The sequence below is a fragment of the Mytilus edulis genome, chromosome 5, assembly GCF_963676685.1.
Source record: "Mytilus edulis chromosome 5, xbMytEdul2.2, whole genome shotgun sequence".
Taxonomy (NCBI): Eukaryota; Metazoa; Mollusca; class Bivalvia; order Mytilida; family Mytilidae; genus Mytilus; species Mytilus edulis.
Window position 1 is genome coordinate 6842541 of NC_092348.1, and position 20683 is coordinate 6863223.

A 20683-nucleotide genomic window follows, 5' to 3' on the forward strand; every position below is an offset into this window, starting at 1 on the left:
TGCTTAACAAATTCTTTAATATGATATCTTTTTTGGTGTACCAGGATGTGCAATGATCAGGAATTAATGTTAAATTCATGACACAAAAAGCACTTCTGAATTGTTGTTCCAGAATAAAATTACAATGTAGCAATGGTAGATACTAACACCGTACTCAACTTCTGGATAATTATATAAATATTCTTGATATTAATTAATGTTTGATAGTATAATTGTGTTTACAGCAAGGAGTTGGTGTTAGTTAAAGTTGTAGGTCAGCTCTGCTTATATTACTTCAAAATAATTAATCTAAACTTTTCAATGAAAGGACTTAGTTCATCAACTCAATCATTTTAGCCCTTAAAATCTGAAATTTGCAGCTCTCTACCTTAAACCTTTTTGCTGAAATATTCCTTACAAATTTATATATAAATATGAAGCTGCTATACAACTATTTTTATTATATTTTCACAACTGGATTTAAAACATGTACAACTTTTCAGGGCTTTACTTCTTTATTGGCGTAACAATCTGACTTTTGATGGGACAGGGATCCATATATTCTTCATTGAATTTCTGTGATCAATTTTGTTCTTTACTTTAATTTTGGTATATCCTTACACTTTAACCAGTACTTCTAACTATAATTTTGTTTTCGCAATTTTCGTTACATATATCATGTATATCATTTAGTGTACCAAGATGTGCAATGATCAGGAATTTTTATTTTAAATTCTTGACACTTGAAGCACTTCTGAATTATTGTTCCAGAATAAAATTACAATGTAGCAATGGTAGATACTATCATCGAACTCAACTTCTGGATAATGACATTAACATTCTTGACATCACTTCAGTTTGATAGTTCATATATTTTTTTTTACATCAAGGAGTAAGTGTTACAAAATAGCATGTATCCAGTCTTTCCCTTTATATGTAAACCACTTCTTTAACAGTTTCTTAAAACACAGAATGTCAATTTCAATCAATTTTGACAAATTTCGAGACATAAACAGGACTCTTAACACATATAAGTTAATATCAAATAGCTACATGGAATATTTTGTAATTATCACAATTGAAGCAATGAAAAATCATGATTTGCCAATAAAATAAACATTGATATTTACATGAGAATTTAATCCTGTTATTTCACTACTTGTATTGCCCTGAAATTACTTCAAAAACATTCAATGTAAACTTTGCAATGAAATTTATAGAAGTTATCATCCTTATTTTACTAAAGAAGGGTCTATAAATTTTGAATTTGAATTTGATTTTGTATATTTGTATAATCCTATACTTTTTATACAGAACTTCTGACCATTACTATATATTTGTTTTCCAAATTTTACTTATCTTATCTTCTTAAGTGTACCAGGATGTGCAATGATCAGGAATTTTATTTTAAATTCATGACACTTGAAGCACTTCTGAATTACTGTTCCAGAATAAAATTACAATGTAGCAATGGTAGATACTATCATCGAACTCAACTTCTGGATAATTAAAATATATAATATCTTTTCTCATGATTATTCATAATAATAAAGAGAAAATGTTCCAGCATTAAAACTTAATTTATTGATTTTTTATAAAATTTTATCTTTCATAAACTACTTTTTGTACGCAAGTCAGGAGCTGGTCCAGCCATTTTAAAAAGGGGGGTTCCAACAATATGTCCCCATTCTAATGCATTGATCGTCCAAAAAAAGGGTTTAGTTTAAACATTTTATTTGCGTAAATGTGCAAAAGGGATGGGACACAAGTTAATCAAACTTGTATAGTCTTTTCCCAGAAAACAAAAAAAAGGGGGGTTCTAATCCCCGGAACCCCCACTCCCCATGGATCCGCCAATGCAAGTATGTTAACATTTAGAAAGCCAAATTCAAAACAAGAGATAGAATTGTTACCCATTACAACCTGTCTATTTTTCATACATGGTGTAAACTTACCAGGGTTATTTGTGAAACTTTAAGAGCTTCTTCAATTGGTTTTGTCACTTTCTCAAATAAATCTTTGGACAATTCTTCTAGTTCATCTCTGGTCACTTTTGTTTTGAAGTCTATTTCTTCCAGTAAGCCTTCAACCTATAAAGCAAAGTATATTTCTTTGAAACAATAAAATGAATACTTTCTTATTTAAGGATCAACTAAACACCTTCGTAAAGTAGCTGTTATATAAAATGTTTGTTTACAAATTCAAAAACATTGCCTAAATATTGCTCATATTAACCCTACGATAGAACAGAAATTAGACTCTCATCTTTCATAAATAACATCACACAGTCCCGGTGTCCTCAAAAACAGAGAGTTTTCAAATATACAACAATATTTATAAATTAGTCCATTATTGTTATATGTTATATCATTATTTCCCCATCTCTTCTAGTAACAAAGATAACTGATAAGTTTTCAGGAAAACTTACCGGTACAATTATCATTATCACATGGAAACACATGTGTCTTAAGATAATAATACCATGCCATGACATTTCAATCAACAATAGTTCTGGAAATACAATAGAAAATATCAAACAAACCTGTGCAAAATGTGCATTGTTTGCACTTAAAACTTTCTTTAACTTCTCAGCTTCTTTAAACAATTTTCCCATTGATCTCTCGTTGGTGAATACATCTGTTTTGGTCTTTTTCTGTTCATTAAATATCTGGGCCAGATGTTTCCTTAATCTCAATGTTATTTCTGTGCCTCCAAGTCCTCTGTCAAATCTAAAATCACAAAAGGAGATAAAGATATTAAAACCTGTCTAACCTATATTCACAGAAAAGGAGGAGAGAAAGATATTTAAACAATGAAGTAGCATTGAAAATTCAACAATGATAAAATATGTATACAAACTTGTAAAAGAACAATACTGGAAAGTTTATTCAATATTGATTAAATTTATTTTGATATTCCTGTTTTACACCTTTAAAGGGACACAATTCTAAATCTGTGTTTACCAAATAAATGAATTATAAGCCAATTAACATATACAATAATACAAGAGTGTTCAAGCTGACTTGTCTTGCCTCTCTCTAGGTATAGAATTGGTAGCATATTAAACATAGGATAACACATCTTAACAGTACCTGATGATGATTCATATTCATGATAGAATCAACTTTGTATTATGACAACTCACCCTACTCCTTTAATAATAAGCTGTGGATTGGTTTCCAATCGTGTTCCCTCTTTCACTTTTGTAACTTGGTATCCTGTAAGAAAAACATACTTTTCCTTGAAACAAAGTTTTGGCATCCTTTAAATCAAAAGGTGTTCTAAAGAAAATAACGAGCAAAAAAAAGTGACCCTTTCAGAAAAAAGGTCATTGAAGTTTACCTTTAAGCTCTTTTAATATCAGTGCACACAAATTAAATGCTTTAACCATATCATATGGCTCATATACATATAGGAAAATTACCATGAACTCAAAAATGGAATGTATAGTTTCATCACCCATAAAAAAACATTGAACTCTATATGAAATACATACCAACTATAGTAGCTGTAGTACTAGTGGCTCCCATGTCATAAAACATGTAATATTGTACTGTTCCATTGAATTCTTTCCTTCTAAATACACCATAGTTTAATGCCACTAAAATGAAACAAATTAAATTATTGAAAAATCACTTAAAGAATATTTCATGTAACTATAAATAACTCTGAATGTGCAAATTATAAGACATCAACCTCAAGTCATTATGAAATTAACATTCATTTCGAAATGAATTCTAACATTCATGATGACACACGTTTTCACATCAAAGTGCACAGGTAAATAAAAAGGAAAACTTGATATAATCGTGTTTTCATAATCATAGCAGATAAAAAGAAGTTATAAGTATTGAATGCTTCTTTTAGTAATTTCACAGGGTTGTAAAAGTATTGACCGTGCATATATTTTTAGAATGATGCGCTTCATACAAAATGTACTTCAGTCAACGTTTTTACGCCCAAATGAATTACAAAAAGAAACATTCAATTCTTAAATTAAAATATTCTAGTGTCATCATATAAACAGATCAAAATCAAGTGAACAATGAGATACTGCTGTACTATGAAGTTTTGTCAGTTCTTTTGATCCTGATGCAAATTTTATTTTAATAAGTGTACTTCATCAATCTGTAAAGGTTCATTTATCTTAATTTTATTATTTTATGAAAAGTTTAAATTAACTGATGGCACAGCATATGTGTACCTATTTGCTTCATTTTTTCAGCAATTGATTTAAATAATCATTCTATCTTAATTTCAATAATATTAAACAGCTCAATTTTAAGAACTGTGATAAGCAATAAATACATTCTATTCTACTATAATAATAGTACATGAATAATTGGCTACTTATTTAGGCATAAAATGTGGCTGAGTTCTTATAAAAGTATAATAATCAAAAACAACTTGCAGTACACTTTTTTTTGTATGTCCAAACACAGTTTTTATCCTTTATGTAACATTCTTTTATAGCTTTGTGTTTAATTTATATTTAATTTTTATTTTCTGTACTAGGAATTGTTTTAGGAGCACTTATTTAAAATAAGCTAAAACAGGGGAAGTAACTCCAAAATTATTTTCAAACAGATTATTTTATGACATATATTTGACCTGAATCACCAGTTTGTTTAAAACCCAAGCAGTTAATTGAAGCCAGTGAGTTGTCACCTGAATTTGCTGGTAATAAACAACTTATTAATGACATAAATCAATATTGATTAAAGTCAACAAGTGAATGACATCGATCGTATAACAAACAAAAATTGAAATTGACAAGATTTGAATTCTTAATGGGAGGGATAGAAAAGAGCTTAAAATTCGGATTTCAACTCCCGCTGGAAGAATCACATGTATGCATTTTAAACAAAATTCATTTCTAATCTAAATGGTTGATTTTTAAATTAAATTGTTGCCTTTTTTGCTTAATTTAAGAAATTCTTGATGCAAGCTATACTTTATTGTAGTTTTAACATGGGTAGGCGTTATATTCGTGATTATTTTTGACCAAGCAAAAGTGAGGGCTAAAATTCCACGAATATAATGCCTACCCATGTTAAAACTACAATAAAGTATAGATTACATCAATTATTTCAATTCTGATTGGAACAATTACGGTAATTTCTATGTCCCATATGTATAGGTGTAGAGGTGTAGAGCGTTTGTGTATGCACTTCCATGAACCTCCCTTTGTTAGTTAAAAAAGCAAGCAACATGCACTGTGTTTTTAAAGGGAGGAGTTTTGAACAGCCAAAATGAACAGTTGTCGTATCTAGTTCAACTATGTCAATTGTGAATTTTAACACATTGTAGTCATTGTAAATGTATACGTAACAACATATGCATCAGGTAAGAGTTTGAAAAAGTTTTTAAGTTAAAGAAATACATTAAATGCATGCCAATCTGATAAAATTCATTTTTATGCAGTAGTCAATATACACATGTGCAAACAAATTATATTGGATACTGAGGCATGGGTTTGTTTACAAAGCGGAAGAAGCTTGTCATATTAGAATGATAAGATTAAGGATGGTATAATGTTTGATTCTCACTGACCTGCAGCATTGTCACTTATAAGTTGTAAGACATTCAAATCAATGAGTTCAGCAGCTGATAGAATCCCTTTCCTCTCAGCCTGTGTAAAATAGGCAGGCACTGTTATCACACAGTCTTTTATAGACTGATCTGCAAAAAAAATCATTAATTTTTTGAATTCAATTACACTTACCAATTCAAATTTTAATTTCCAAGCTTAATAAAGTCATTGTTCTAATAAAAAATCTCATTTTTGTTATATTTTCATATTTTTCCTGTAAAAAATTTCAGACTTCAACTTAATTCAAATTTCATAATGTTTGTTATTGTGTTGTTAACGATCTTTCACTAATCTTTAAAACAACATGGATACATGCATATCATTTCTGTTTTAGATTTCGGCAGTCCATTGCTAAGTACTTTAAAAATAAATTACAAAATTAGTGCCAACACTTATGGAAAGATTAATATGTTGCTTATTTTAAATATACAACTACAACAAGAATGTGTCCTCAGTACACGAATGCCCCACTCGCACTATCATTTTCTATGTTCAGTGGACCGTGAAATTGGGGTAAAATCTCTAATTTGGCATTAAAATTAGAAAGATCATATCATAGGGAACATGTGTACCAAGTTTGAAGTCGATTGGACTTCAACTTCATCAAAAACTACCTCGACCAAAAACTTTAACCTGAAGTGGGACAGACGGACGAACGGATGAAGGGACGAACGAACGGACGGACGGACGCACAGACCAGAAAACATAATGCCCCTCTACTATCGTAGGTGGGGCATAAAAATAACATGTACACATTCAGACAACTGATATGATAATTTAGAATGACTAAATGATTGACATAAATTTATACATGTGGTGGCTGGGATACAAAAACAATTTCATACCTGTAAACGTTTCTGCATATTCTCTGGCTTTTTCTAAAAGCATTGCTATTAGTTCTTCTGGACTGTAGAAAGTCTCACTAAAGAATAAAGCAAAACAATTTATTCAGTGTAATTGCAACATTTTTTTCTGAAAGTGTAAATAGATGTTGCAAACTTGTTCGAAATTTTTCAACAGGAATTATTAAGATATATGTCACTGTATATTTCTACACCTTAACATTATATCTAAACTCTTTTCACCTTGTAATCTATGTAATATTGGGTTTCCTTGTTTATGTGCCTTATGATTGACCAACTATGTAACATTCTACTACAAAATTCATTGAGTTAGTGTGAAAGAGAAACACAATCAGACCAGCCCAAAATATTAAAATGGCACCCAGTCAAATTTTAATGCTCTCGAATAAAGGGTAGGACAAAGTCAGGGGATACTAAACATAAACAATAAGTTCAGAATATGTTTTCTTAAAATATACTAGTTCCACAAAAGCTAAAAAAATACTTGTTTCCTCTGTAGAAAATGGACATCAATCCAAGATCAACAACTCTTATACATAAGGGAGACAACTCATACTTTTTTTTTTATCAGAAAAAAATAATTACAAATTTATTTTTTGTGTATTTCATGCTACTGATTAAAAATAAATGGTTGTTTCTGCTGTTATATCACAACTGTAAACTAATAGACATAAATGACATGAAACTAGAGGCTCTAAAGAGCCTGTGTCGCTCACCTTGGTCTATGTGAATATTAAACAATGGACACAGATGGATTCATGATAAAATTGTGTTTTGGTGATGGTGATGTGTTTGTAGATCTTACTTTACTAAACATTCTTGCTGCTTACAATTATCTCTATCTATAACAATACTTTCTGTGGAAAATGTTATTGAAAATCTTCAAATTTTGAGAAAATTGTTAAAAATTGTCTATGAAGGGCAATAACTCCTTAGGGGGTCAATTGACTGTTTTGGTCAAACTGTCTTATTTTTAGTTCTTACTTTGCTGTACATTATTGCTGTTTATCTCTATCTATAATAATATTCAAGATAATAACAAAAAAACAGCAAAATTTCCTCAAAATTACCAATTCAGGGGCAGCAACCTAACAACCGATTAGCCGATTCATCTGAAAATTCCAGGGCAGATAGATCGTGACCTGATCAACAATTTTACTTCCTGTCAGATTTGCTCTTAATGCTTTGGTTTTTGAGTTATAAGCCAAAAACTGCATTTTACCCCCAGGTTCTATTTTTAGCCATGGCGGTCATCTTGGTTTGTTGGCCGAGTTACCGTACACATTTTTTTAAGTAGATACCCCAATGATGATTATGGCCAAGTTTGGTTAAATTTGGCCCAGTAGTTTCAGAGGAGAAGATTTTTCTAAAAGATTACTAAGATTTACAACAAATGGTTAAAAATTGACTATAAAGGGCAATAACTCCTAAAGTGGTCAACTGACCATTTTGGTCATGTTGACTTATTTGTAGATCTTACTTTGCTGAACATTATTGCTGTTTACAGTTTATCTCTATCTATAATAATATTCAAGATAATAACCAAAAACAGCAAAATTTCCTTAAAATTACCATTTCAGGGGCAGCAACCCAACAACGAAATGTCCGATTCATCTGAAAATTTCAGGGCAGATAGATCTTGACCTGATGAACAATATTACCCATGTCAGATTTGCTCTAAATGCTTTGGTTTTTGAGTTATAAGCCAAAAACTGCATTTTACCCCTATGTTCTATTTTTAGCCATGGCAGCCATCTTGGTTGGTTGGCCGGGTCACCGGACACATTTTTTTTAACTAGATACCCCAATGATGATTGTGGCCAAGTTTTAGAGGAGAAGATTTTTGTAAAAGTTAACGCAGGAAGATAACGACGGACGCCGGACGCCAAGTGATGAGAAAAGCTCACTTGGCCTTTCGGCCAGGTGAGCTAAAAAGTAAATTTATCATATAAATATAAGTCTAATAACTCACTCATCAATTTTAAAGAGAACTGTTCCTCTCTCTTCATCTTTGACTAAATCATAATAAGGAAACCTTTCTTTGTAAAGCTTTACATCAGCACTTTCAAACTTTCTGCCTATTATATTGGTTAAGTACCAGAACGCTTTCCTGGGAAACTTGACAGCCTGAAAAAATAAAGCTTTACATTAGCACACTTAACATTCTGCCTACTATATTGGTTAAGTACCAGAAAGCTTTCCTGGGAAACTTGACAGCCTGAAAAATAAAGCTTTACATCAGCACTTTCAAACTTCCTGCCTATTATATTGGTTAAGTACCAGAAAGCTTTCCTAGGAAACTTAACAGCCTGAAAAAATAAGGCTTTACATTAGCACACTTAACTTCCTGCCTACTATATTGGTTAAGTACCAGAAAGCTTTCTATGGAAACTTAACAGCCTGAAAAATCATGTGGTTATCAAAATTATTTGATTAAAAACTTTCACTTAGTCATTTTAATTTCAGAAAACAGTTCCAGTGAGAAATATGTGGTAATATGAATAAATCTTGTACATTTTTTCATTCTTTCAATAATCACCAAAGCATAACAGCTGTTTAAAACTTAAGGGATAAGCATAGAATGTGTAGGCGATGTCTTCTCATCCCAAGTTATCAACAGTCTCTAATGTCCTGTTTAAAACATTTGACATGTGGGTCTGAATCAAACATTGAAATACTGATATTTTTTATGTTTGTGATGGTAAATATCTTCTGATGATGTAAACTAAAAGGTATTGAAAAGTCAATCCTTAAATTTTCATTATGACAAACCAGTACTACCTCATAGGAATGAAAATAACTTGCTTCAGCTTAAGATTTGTCTGCAAATAATACTTTGTATGCATAAGAGATCCTGATTGGACTGTAAAATTCAAACTTTGTTGAACTTGAATCATTTCCGTAGTTATGTTAAAATAATCAATTTGGTATTTTTCTGTCAATGTTACAAGGAACTTACAGTATTCTCTGCCTCTTTTCCATAAAATCTTTCTCCATTTCTTAGTGCTACTATTGTTGAGGTTTTCCTGTCAGATTCCCTGGGTAAAAAAAAATAATACTGTTTCATTAAATACTACAAAGGTAAATATGTCATTCCACTTTAAAATAAATACTCAATGATATAAAACTTGTTTTCTGCAGCAGACAACATCAAAAGTCCAATAAAAGCAAAATATGTCTGTATATAGTTTTCCTTTAAATTCCCTGTGTTAAATCCAGAAAGACAATTGAGCATATTTTCAGGTAAAGATTCTCATTAAAAGAATATAATTTTTATATTTTTGAAAAACAACTTTATGTAAATGTTGAAGATTTTAAGTACAATGTATCTATATTATATATATAAACACACTACAACTTACTCATTCAAAACTATTTCCATAGGAACTCCAGGCTGCAATGAAAAAGAAAATTATTAAAATACAAAAATCAATTAGCACATGAGATAAAGATGAAAATTGAGATGGATATGTGTTTTTTGCTGTGCATGGACTCATTTTAGCCCTTAGTGCATTTTCGCCTTTCTTTGATTCTACCAAACATTGCATCGGATACAAATATAGCAATCTTTTTAATCAAAAGGTTAATCTCCATTTATCTATAATTAAATCCAAAAATATATTTAACAACTTGTACATGTTGTAATGTAGAGCAATACAAGCCATATTTGCTTACATCTTTTTGTTTGTTTTATCAATTGGGATCAATACAATTTATTACATAATTTAAACCAGTACAGGTGTTCAATTTCTTAGATGATCAATCATCTCTTGACTTTGAATCATTGCAGCAAGTTTAGAAAAATATTGAAGCATAATAAAACTAAAATTTTTTTTGAGAGAGATACAGAATTCAAAGGTGTTTTAACGCTGAAAGTAAAATTTTCACACAATGTCGATAATGTAAGAAAAATTCATCAAGGAAATAATCACTTTTGGTTATTATAGCCCTCAAAACAAAAGTATTTTAAGATCACTTTACCTTCACAATGGCTATTTTCATATATTCACTGCCTAAATCTATGGACATCAAAGCATTAAATCCCTCTGAAAACAAAATAAGACATTTCACCAATGTACATCCATGTATTTCAATTATGTCAATGCCATATTCTTTATTAAATTTTTATTTGAGTAAGTCAGTCAACTTAATTTTATTTACTGTACATATAGTTTATAAATTTAGTTTTTATTCCTACAGATGATGATGGATAGTTGCCTTTACGTCCCGAGTTTATTATAAGTGACAACATATTTTGTATTAAGATTACAAACACCACTGAAATGATATGATGAAAGGGGAAAATGCTCACTATTCATGAGATAAGGCCTCAATTTTATTTCAGTACATAGCTCAACAGCCATAACCACACTGTTAAAATCTTATTTGTATATGTTAAACCCTTACAATACCTTACGACCTCGTCAGTTCATGAAAAAGGTCACCACCATTACTTTTTATATCTTCAATAGTTCTTTTAACAACTTTAAAAAATATGATAGATCCTTAATATGGGGACGGAGTCCCCAATAACAGTAGAAAATTCAATAAAAAAAAATACGGGAAAATTTCCCGAATTTTTCATTGTACTAATGAACTCAAAATCGTTCAAATTTTTTTTGTCGTGTTTTGAAATCCCGGACCTGCGCAGAAATGTACAATGTACTTCCTTTTTCCGGTCTCGTTTGTATGAAACTTTGAGTAAAATATATATTTATCAGTCTAGTATAAAATAGGAAGGAACGCGCAATACCAATTTCATTTTTAATAATTCCTTGATATGAAAAAACGTTACCTGATGATAGCGTTTCTTTGTTCCCATTGCATATGACGTCATAATTTAAATAACGTCACAACTAAATCCCTAACAACAGAACCAAAATCGAAAACGTTACCGTATTTCCGTTTCTTTTTTTTTAAAACAAATATTTAAGTTACAAAAAAATAATTCACACAGACTTCGTTCCCATTTACAGGTAATGCCTGCCTCATATTATATACTTTTCATTTTTAAGGTCATTGAAAAAACGTTCAAAATTTAGATCATTCAAAATAACTGAAATTTTTTTATGGATTTTTGCCTAGCAAAATTAGTTATTGCTTAATTGTGACAATTCAGTCTTTTCTTATTAATTCTTAAACATACTTATTGTTTTGTAATAATAAGTTACCTGTAAATGATGCAATACACAGCAACAGTGACACAGCTATCAATAGCTTTAGCACCATTTTATTCTGAAATATATAAAAATATATATATAAACAATTTTCGTGTGGACACATAAAATACCATTTTACTGATGATAGCACTATGGGTTTTCCAACATTAAGGAAGTAATTAATAACAGTGTCATATAATTATTTATGAATGAATTTCATTTCAATTTAACACTCTCCATCTTTATTTGACGTTTCAGCATATTTACAATGACAATCATGAATTTCTAAATAAAGTGTAAATATATGTATTAAGTTTAAGCATTTTGAAAACTATTTATCAACTTCCTTTATTCATGAAAATATAAATATGTTGATATATACATCTACAATCATGACATTACTTCATCTGATTTAACCAGTATTTGAATAAAAATAGTGTGAACAGACCCAAGGAGGGAACTTGTAGGATGTGAACGTGTAGGGTGCCGAAGAGTTTTGGGTGTGAAACGGAGCCGATACAGTGGTCTTGTTGGGAGAGTAGCAGTCAGTGTGTCACATGTACATTCTCATATCAAAAATAAACATCACATAGGAAAATACTAAGTGTTGCAAAGTCTCTTCTTAGTGTTGCATAATCCAGAAAAAGTGATCTTTTGTCTTAAATCATACATGCCATCATCAAGAACACAGTATGAGTCTGTTCACGTCATGCAAAACGCGTTCTCACCCTACACTACAGCCGTACAGGCTACACGTTCACCTCCCTTATTCACAGGGACTGAAGAAGACAACACACCAAAAGTTAAATACAACCTTCCAAGACGTCACAAGAATTTGGACTAGATTAAAGTAAGGTGTCTGTTGACTATTGTAACTTCACTGAACAGCTGATCACACGTGTTTTTGCTTACTGAATTATCTTTTGATAGGAATGAACTACATTGATTTTTTCAAGAATTATAAATAAGTAAATAAACCTTACCAATCCTTTTTCTTTATCTTTTGCAATGCTTCTTTCAAAGAGTTGTGTTTGAATACAAGAAATTTATGTGGACCGGCGACCTGGCGACACGCGATTGGAGAAATTAAACGCCGAAAATGCGCAGAAAGTTAATACACGTAAACTTCCGGGTGTCTAAATACGTTCCTAAAACGGTCTGACCGTGAACCGAATGCGAACCTTTGACAAAGTGAAATGGACCTTTCGCATAAGTTCAAGGTCACGACAGTTTTGTTTTTTTGTTTGTTAATAAAAAGGATTGTCCTAATGAGCTTCCAAAGACATTGATATCAGCTCAGTATTTCGTTACTGCTGAGATTACTATAACTATATGTGTTATCAAGGACGTATAATCTAATTTATCACATATTTGTTATGAATACCTTAGGTTTTGCATATGCAATAACCTCAAAATTGCCCGGGGCAAAAAAGAGATATCCATATTGTGCCCTGTACCTAATGACGTGACGTCATTGCATCCTGAACGACACGTTTTTAATAAATTGTTTAAGATTTTACCTTTTATGTATCATTAAATTGTTAAATTGTTATAATTGAACTTTTTTCTCTTTTCTGCAGAACTTAAGGCATGCTATAATCTATACATACGTCCTTGGTGTTATATAGTAATCTCAGGTTACTGACATGATGAATAAATACCTTTGTCCCGGTTATATATCGCATCTGCCGAAAAAAACGGTAAAATAGTGGCAAAAATACCACACTATTGTAAAAAATAGGGTACAGCAGTTGTGTGATAATCTTATGATCACTACAAAAACAGACAACTATTCCACCAAAGAAAAACAAAATGTCATATTGCACAATAACATAATGGCGAGGTGTATGTAAATACCAACCCACGCCAAATCTATATTATCACAGTTAAGGTTTAGGATATAAAAAGACAAATAAATACAGTCGTGACAACATGTTATCAATATGACCCAAAAAAACATCAGTACCTATGCTATACTTCAAGACCATCAGATGAACTTTTTTTTTAAAAAGGACGATATGTTCTTTGACATTACACTAGTACATCAACTTTCTACTCAGACACTGGTGACGTAGCAGGCAGCTAAAATCTCTTGAATATCGTATGAGTTTTGATTGTATATCTCATATACAGGTGATGTTGTATATTGCTGGTAAGGATTTCAAAATTATAATCGTCTCGTCTTTGACAGATTCTGGTACTACAATGACCACTTATTTTCAATTCGAGGTATACGTCTAAAAATGAGGCGGACTGAAAACCATGACTCATGACGTATTTTGTTTCTTTAATGTCTAGCTCTGGATGATATATTTATGGAACTCAATAAGTTAAGAACATCATCATTACATTGTATATCTCATCTGGTTTCTGATATCAGGTGATTTCATGTTGTTTAAGGGGCACTGGCTGTAAAATTCGTGTACACAAATTTGACTCAAATTTTTATATTTGATGTTTAACCACGTAAAACATTTATCAAAATTATAAAAAGTCTAAAATAAAACATCTACAGGGCATGGGCTCGATAATATGTAGCTTCGTTTCGTGTGTATTTTAGTCTTGACGTCGTCTAATTAACTATCGAGTTGACCATCGAAGACCTTAGATGAGCGATATAAACATAAATATAGATATAAATAGAAAGCCAACTCGTGCAATAGGAATTTACAATGTCTTAAATTCATATTATAGATTAAAATTATACTTTAATCATCGTTTTTGTCGGTATAAGAATATTTTTTTGTGGATCCAGAGGCGGATTAAGAGGGGACCCAGGGTACTCGCCGCCCCCCCCCCCTTTTTGAGAGAAAAAAAATTGGTTGATTTAATAGGGAATCAATGGAGCGTGACGGGAGCGGCCCCCTCTTAGGCAGCCAGTGGGACCCCACTTATAAAAATTTCTAGATCCGCCACTGGGATCGAATCTGTCAATCAAACGATTTACCTTTATTTCACTTTCAATGTTGACATTCTTTTTCTTTAAATAACCAAACACGCAGAATGCATGCGTTATCCATCTCTAGCTAAGGGGTTAAATTGAAGTTAACATGAATACGGATTCAATGAGGTCGAATCATTCACTTGCAAGTGAATAATTAATCATCAATGTGTCTTAGCTTTATTTGACAAAATTGAACCATACTGGATGCTAATAGCGAATTATTATTTCGCACTCATTAATGAATGAATAAAAAAAACATACTTTATAAAATTGAGAATGGAAATGGGGAATGTGTCAAAGAGACAACAACCCGACCAAATAAAAAACAACAGCAGAGGGTCACCAACAGGTCTTCAATGTAGCGAGAAATTCCCAATGTAGCGAGAAATTTAGAACTTTTTATATATCTTGTAGCTAGTTCCCCTTTTAAAGTTATCCAATGATGCCCTGTACAAGTTGGCGTATGTATAATTTGAGCGAACAAAATTTCATCAGTCAGCATGACAACATGACTATATACAGATTTAATTAAAATAGTATCTGTAATTTCGCTATGTTTACAACTTTGAAGAGTAAGCGGGTCACGATAGATTAGAATTTTATTACCGTGATTTAATTTACTTGTAACTTGGAAGTGTATGTAATTTTGAGTCTTACCTTAAAATATTCATAGTTCAATATTGGACCTTGAAATTACTGAAAAAGACTTCATACAGGAATTTCTTTGGAAGAAAGAAAAGAATTTAGCATTATCCTTTAACTAAAATTTAAGCTATATTCTCTAACTAAATAATTCAAAATTTGATGACAATGTTGAACGCATCTTAACTTTCATACTTCAGATAAGTGAAACAAAAGATACAGTTAATCTGTCTTAAATCTTGAGTAAACTGAAAATAAAAGTTAAGGCCAAAAGTGATATTTCAGCTTCCCGATTGTGAACTTTCCATTTGTTTGTAACATCTTTGCAGCGATTGTATACGGAGTATACATCTTCCAATTGGTACGATATTCCAGGTCTTGAATTTCCTATCATGATGTCCTTGATAGAGGATAAATGCTCACAAGGAGCTTTTTACCAAGAGTTCTGAGTGGTGAAGAAGAAATCATTTCTTCGTAAATTTTTCCGACGCAATCACAAGTTGGTCGTCCGTTATGGAATATCTGTTTCACAGATGAAAAGGAATATGTTCCAAATCAACTCCAATCTATGTGTGGTATATATTTCATTCATGCAACGTTTTTTTTTAAGATTGAAAAACTGCCTAAGAGAGAGGAGAAAGATACCAAACATTTACGCTCGTAATTCCAAAATAAACTGAAAATGACAAGGTACATGCTAATTGTAATGAAAAAAGGTAGATGTGCCAGCTATATACTTACTGACATTGTCATGAGATGATTAATGCTATAAATTTTCTCCTTGAAAGCATTTATATAAAAATAAATAGTTTTGGTATGATTGCCAAATGAGTGGACTTTCCTCCATAATTAAAATGAAGTGAATGTAAGCAATTACAGGCAACTGTACGGCAACAACGAGAAAACCCCATACCGTACAGTATAAAAGGGCCCGGCATGAAGATATGCTACAATTTAATATAGAAAACTAACGGTATAATACGAAAAACAAATATGACAGACATGAACCATGCAACGACAACCATTGAAATACAGGCTTCTGACTAGGGACAGGCACTTAAAGGATGTGGCAGGATTAAACATGTGTGTGGTAGATCAACCCTCCCCTAACCTTGAACAGTGGTGTAACAGTACAACACAAGAACTATAATTATAAAAATCAGTTGAAAATACTCAACTCGTGACCGTTACCACCTGCCCTATTACTTAAAACCGTGACTTAATTCTTTCACTGATACAAAGATTTAGTTTGGAAGTTTTTCTGTATACCTGTGAAAACTTATTACGGGGATGTTGATTGCAGAGCCGTTTATTTAGATAGGGACGGGTCAACTAATCGACCCTTTAAATAAGCTTATTCTAAAAGATTACCAATTCAACGTTGTGTTTGTTTTGTGTCTGTGATGGCTTTGCTTTGATAAATAAGACGACATAAAAACTCAAATGATTTTCCGTTGGTTTCTTTTCATTTATCATGCTATAATTGTTCTGTAAATAAATCAGAATAACACAAAAGAACAAAGATTTAATAGATACATCATACAAACTTCACGGACATACACCGGGCAACATCGATGTCCTCAAATACTTAGGTGAACACCATAAGAGACAACCTTTCCTGGGATTGACACATTGATAACATTGTAGAAAGAAGAAGAAGAAGAAGAAGAAGAAGAAGAAGAAGAAGAAGAAGAAGAAGAAGAAGAAGAAGAAGAAGAAGAAGAAGAAGAAGAAGAAGAAGAAGAAGAAGAAGAAGAAGAAGAAGAAGAAGAAGAAGAAGAAGAAGAAGAAGAAGAAGAAGAAGAAGAAGAAGAAGAAGAAGAAGAAGAAGAAGAAGAAGAAGAAGAAGAAGAAGAAGAAGAAGAACAAGAACAAGAACAAGAAGAAGAATCGGTGATATAAAATATCATTGACCTTTTCTTTAAAACAGTTATCCTAGATATAAAGAGGAATTTTCATTTTCCACCAAATATAAAAAAAAAAAGAAGATGTGAAGTACCGTGTACGGTCTTCGTACGGATGTGTACTGATTGATATTGAAGTCTCAGATGCGTGATTTTTTGTAAAAATTGTTATTGGCTTTGACTAGCTGGCAGTAACTGCGAGTACTCTCAGATCTGCACTTAGTGTCTTTTTATTGTTGTGATGTACAAGTACCAGGTCACGTCCACTCTGCATGTTTTTGTTAGATGTATTTCTATTTGTTTCCATCTGAGGAGTGAAGCATTTTTCAACTGATTTTTATAGATCGTTCTTATGGTGTACTGTAAAACCACTGTCCCAGGTTAGGTGAAGGTTGAGATCTCGCTAACATATTTTAACCCACCACATTTTGTATGTATGTGCCTGTCCCAAGTTATTAGCCTTTAATTTAGTGGTTGTCGTTTGTTGGTGTGTTTTATTTTCTCGTTTGAATTGTTTTCCATTTGTCATTTTAGGGCCTTTTATATCTGACTATGCAGTATGAGCTTTACTCCTTGTTGAAGGTAGTACGGTGACCTATAGCTGTTAATGTATGTGTCATATTGTCTCTTTTGAAGAGTTGTCTCATTGGCAACCATACCACAACTACTTTTTTATATTCACACAAGCTGGTCACAGTAAGTATTATAACAGATAAATTTTCACAAAAATATGACAATATGATTTATTATCATAAGACTTCAACGGAATATTGCTTTGCGCCAAAAATGTGTTCGTATTTTGATATTAAACTTAATTGCAATATTAAATAATATGTATTTAAGAATATAAATAAAAATATAATTATATTAGTTACATACTGAACCCGTATTTATCGTTTTAGGTCACTAGAACACTATGTAACGAAAATATATTTCCGACTATCTTTATTTGTTGAATTTAGACTAGAGTGTCTCATTTGCAATTATACCACATCTTTTTATTCCTATATTAAAGATTATTAAAGTGTGCAAGTGTTCAATCTTTAGGAACCTACTTCTTTTGATCTGCACAACAAAACTAATGCCAACAATCTAATATCAACAACTTTGATATAACAATATTAAACAGAACTTTCCATTCATTTAAATAATCAAATGGTACCAAATTCGTAACTCCACTTCTAACCGTGTATTGAAATAAACCCCATCCCCATACCTTATCAAAGTAGGGACACTGATATTTTGACTTGATGGTTAAATAATATATTCTGTTTCAAGCAAATGGTTTCTTATAATTATGTATTCTTATATCTAAATTATGATTTATTCCGTTGTGGAATATAAAATGTTGGACTGGCGATATCATATTATTGATACAGTCAAATATTCCATCAAATACATATCATGAAATTCTTAATTAACACAGGCCACATGGGGAGCAGGATCTGCTTACCTCTCCGGAGCACCTGAGATTACCCCCAGTTTTTGGTTGGGTTTGTGTTGCTCAGTCTTTAGTTTTCTGTGTTGTGTATTGCATGTGTACTATTATTTGTCTGTTTGTCTTTTTCAGTCATGGCGTTGTCAGTTTATTTTCGATCAATGAGTTTGACTGTCCCTCTGGTATCTTTCACCCCTCTTTTGATGTTCAAGAATAAATGAAAAAGACTAAATTTTGATTGAAAAGGTTAAAGATTTTTTTAATCATTCGAAACCGGTCTATTCGTCGCACATTCAGTAGAGGATTTTCTGCAAACAGAACAATCAAGTTCAGTTGTATCAGCTTTAATGTTTCAAAACCGTCCGCTGTCAATAGGCTTTTGTATTTCAAATACATTTATTGGATTTAATATTTTGATAGCACGAAAAACTAAGAATTTTTACCTTTTTTGTATCTTTGGATATGTTTCGAGATGACAGGGAAACATTCCCATATACAATGTGTAATTAGGAATATGAACATTAGTCATTGAATTATAGAAATATGTAATTAACAGTTGTGATTATAGGAGATTAAATTCTGACACGCTATGACGTGTTTTACACATATAGTTGATATATGATTACGGTACAAGTTTGTATTTTATATACTTGAATACTCTGTATAAGAAATGACATCTTCCTAGCTGGAGATTTTAATCAGTTCGGGAAAAAGAAGTAAGTGTTAAACATTATTTAGAATAAGTTTCTACTTGTTATTCGATCACCACTATATATGCATATGCAGACCGTGAACTTTTAATTGCACATGTTATTGAAAGCAGTGTCTTCCTTTTATATTTTTAAATGTTTGGTAAATCTCGGACAATTAATACATCTTACAGCGGAGATTATGTAAATTGAAATTGCATCTCCTCTTAGTTAATTTAAGCGCATGAGACCCCTTTTTGATTAGAAGTGCACGTGTGAGAGGTATTTATAACTATCAGTATGTACTGCTAGATTTAAGGTAATCCTTTCTTGGTAATAGCGACGGGCACACTACGTTTGCGCGCATTTGGGGATTAAAATGTTTTACGTTTGCGCGCAGCTTTCGATTACATTTGCGCGCACTCATTTTACAGGTAAACTCAGGTAAAAATATCAATAAAAATTAAATCAAATTGTAATTGACTATATATTATTTTTATTTTCATAATAAATATGACTATCAATTATTAATTTTGAAAACATTTCCTATGTCAAATTATATATTGTTCATTGTGAATATTTCAGGATGAAAAGTGTTTCAACTTATAGTGTTCGTTTTTAAAATTAGTAAATAATTCAGAAAAATACAGAAATCATATGGAGTATATATATATGAGTACTTATACTTATAAATAATTGAACAAATTATAAATAAATAAGTGTTATTACCTGTATTTACCTGAGTTTACCTGTCAAAAAAATGCGCGCAATTGTAATCAAAAGCTGCGCGCAAACGTAATGATTTTTGCGCGCAAATGTAATGGTAATGCGCGCAAACGTAATGCACCGATAGCGACATACTGGGGGAAAAAAGGGGGATGTTTTTAGTACTTTATTTTGAAATTTGTACACAATTATATCAAGCATATCGTACTACCAGGAAAATAAAAGGACTTTCAACTGTGTCAGTTTGTTTAACTCTTTCGTAAAACGAATTAAAAAAAAGTCAGACTTTGCTAACATTTTTAGATGATACATTAGATTAATGAAAATCGAAACCATCGGTTTAGTTGTATATGTCTATTGTCATTTCAGATCTCTATATGGGTGAATACTATATGTATACAAATCGTATTAGGAAATTATTACACAGGTTTAGCAAACACGGTCACCTTATATAGATAGTGTTGAATTTAATTTGTACCAGTCCTATATAGTTGGTTCATTGGCAATCATACCACATCTCCTCTTTTTACATTTCTTTTGTATTTAAACAGTAGGGAGTCTATTTATTTCAACAAATACCTTTAAAATATTTGAAAATAATGTTAACACGTTCCACAAATTGGGGAAATTACGGCCTTGTCACAATAGTCGGCTTTCAAATTAAGACATCTATATTTTTTTCTATATAGTTTACAAGTGTTTATTTGGCTGTTAAGTTTTTGACCCACAGTGTTACGTGTACACAT

The 20683-nt window shown here is 31.5% G+C and overlaps 1 protein-coding gene across 4 annotated transcripts in view; it reads right to left on the reverse strand.

The window, feature by feature from the left end:
- Positions 1-12776, reverse strand: part of LOC139525370 (hypoxia up-regulated protein 1-like) — a 28768-nt gene extending 15992 nt beyond the window's left edge. For 2 of the 4 annotated variants that reach the window (XM_071320637.1, XM_071320636.1), the window contains exons 1-12: positions 12578-12754; positions 11607-11670; positions 10417-10481; positions 9798-9829; positions 9395-9473; positions 8408-8562; positions 6418-6494; positions 5533-5661; positions 3476-3580; positions 3125-3197; positions 2522-2708; positions 1935-2069 (exon numbers count right to left, since the gene is read on the reverse strand). In XM_071320637.1, the coding sequence (XP_071176738.1) occupies positions 1935-2069; positions 2522-2708; positions 3125-3197; positions 3476-3580; positions 5533-5661; positions 6418-6494; positions 8408-8562; positions 9395-9473; positions 9798-9829; positions 10417-10481; positions 11607-11664 (1095 nt within the window). In that variant the 5' untranslated portion in view covers positions 11665-11670; positions 12578-12754. Of the gene's footprint in view, positions 1-1934; positions 2070-2521; positions 2709-3124; positions 3198-3475; positions 3581-5532; positions 5662-6417; positions 6495-8407; positions 8563-9394; positions 9474-9797; positions 9830-10416; positions 10482-11606; positions 11671-12577 lie in introns of all 4 variants that reach the window. The other 2 variants (XM_071320635.1, XM_071320634.1) reach the window with 1 other exon arrangement.
- Positions 12777-20683: the final 7907 nt, after the last annotated feature.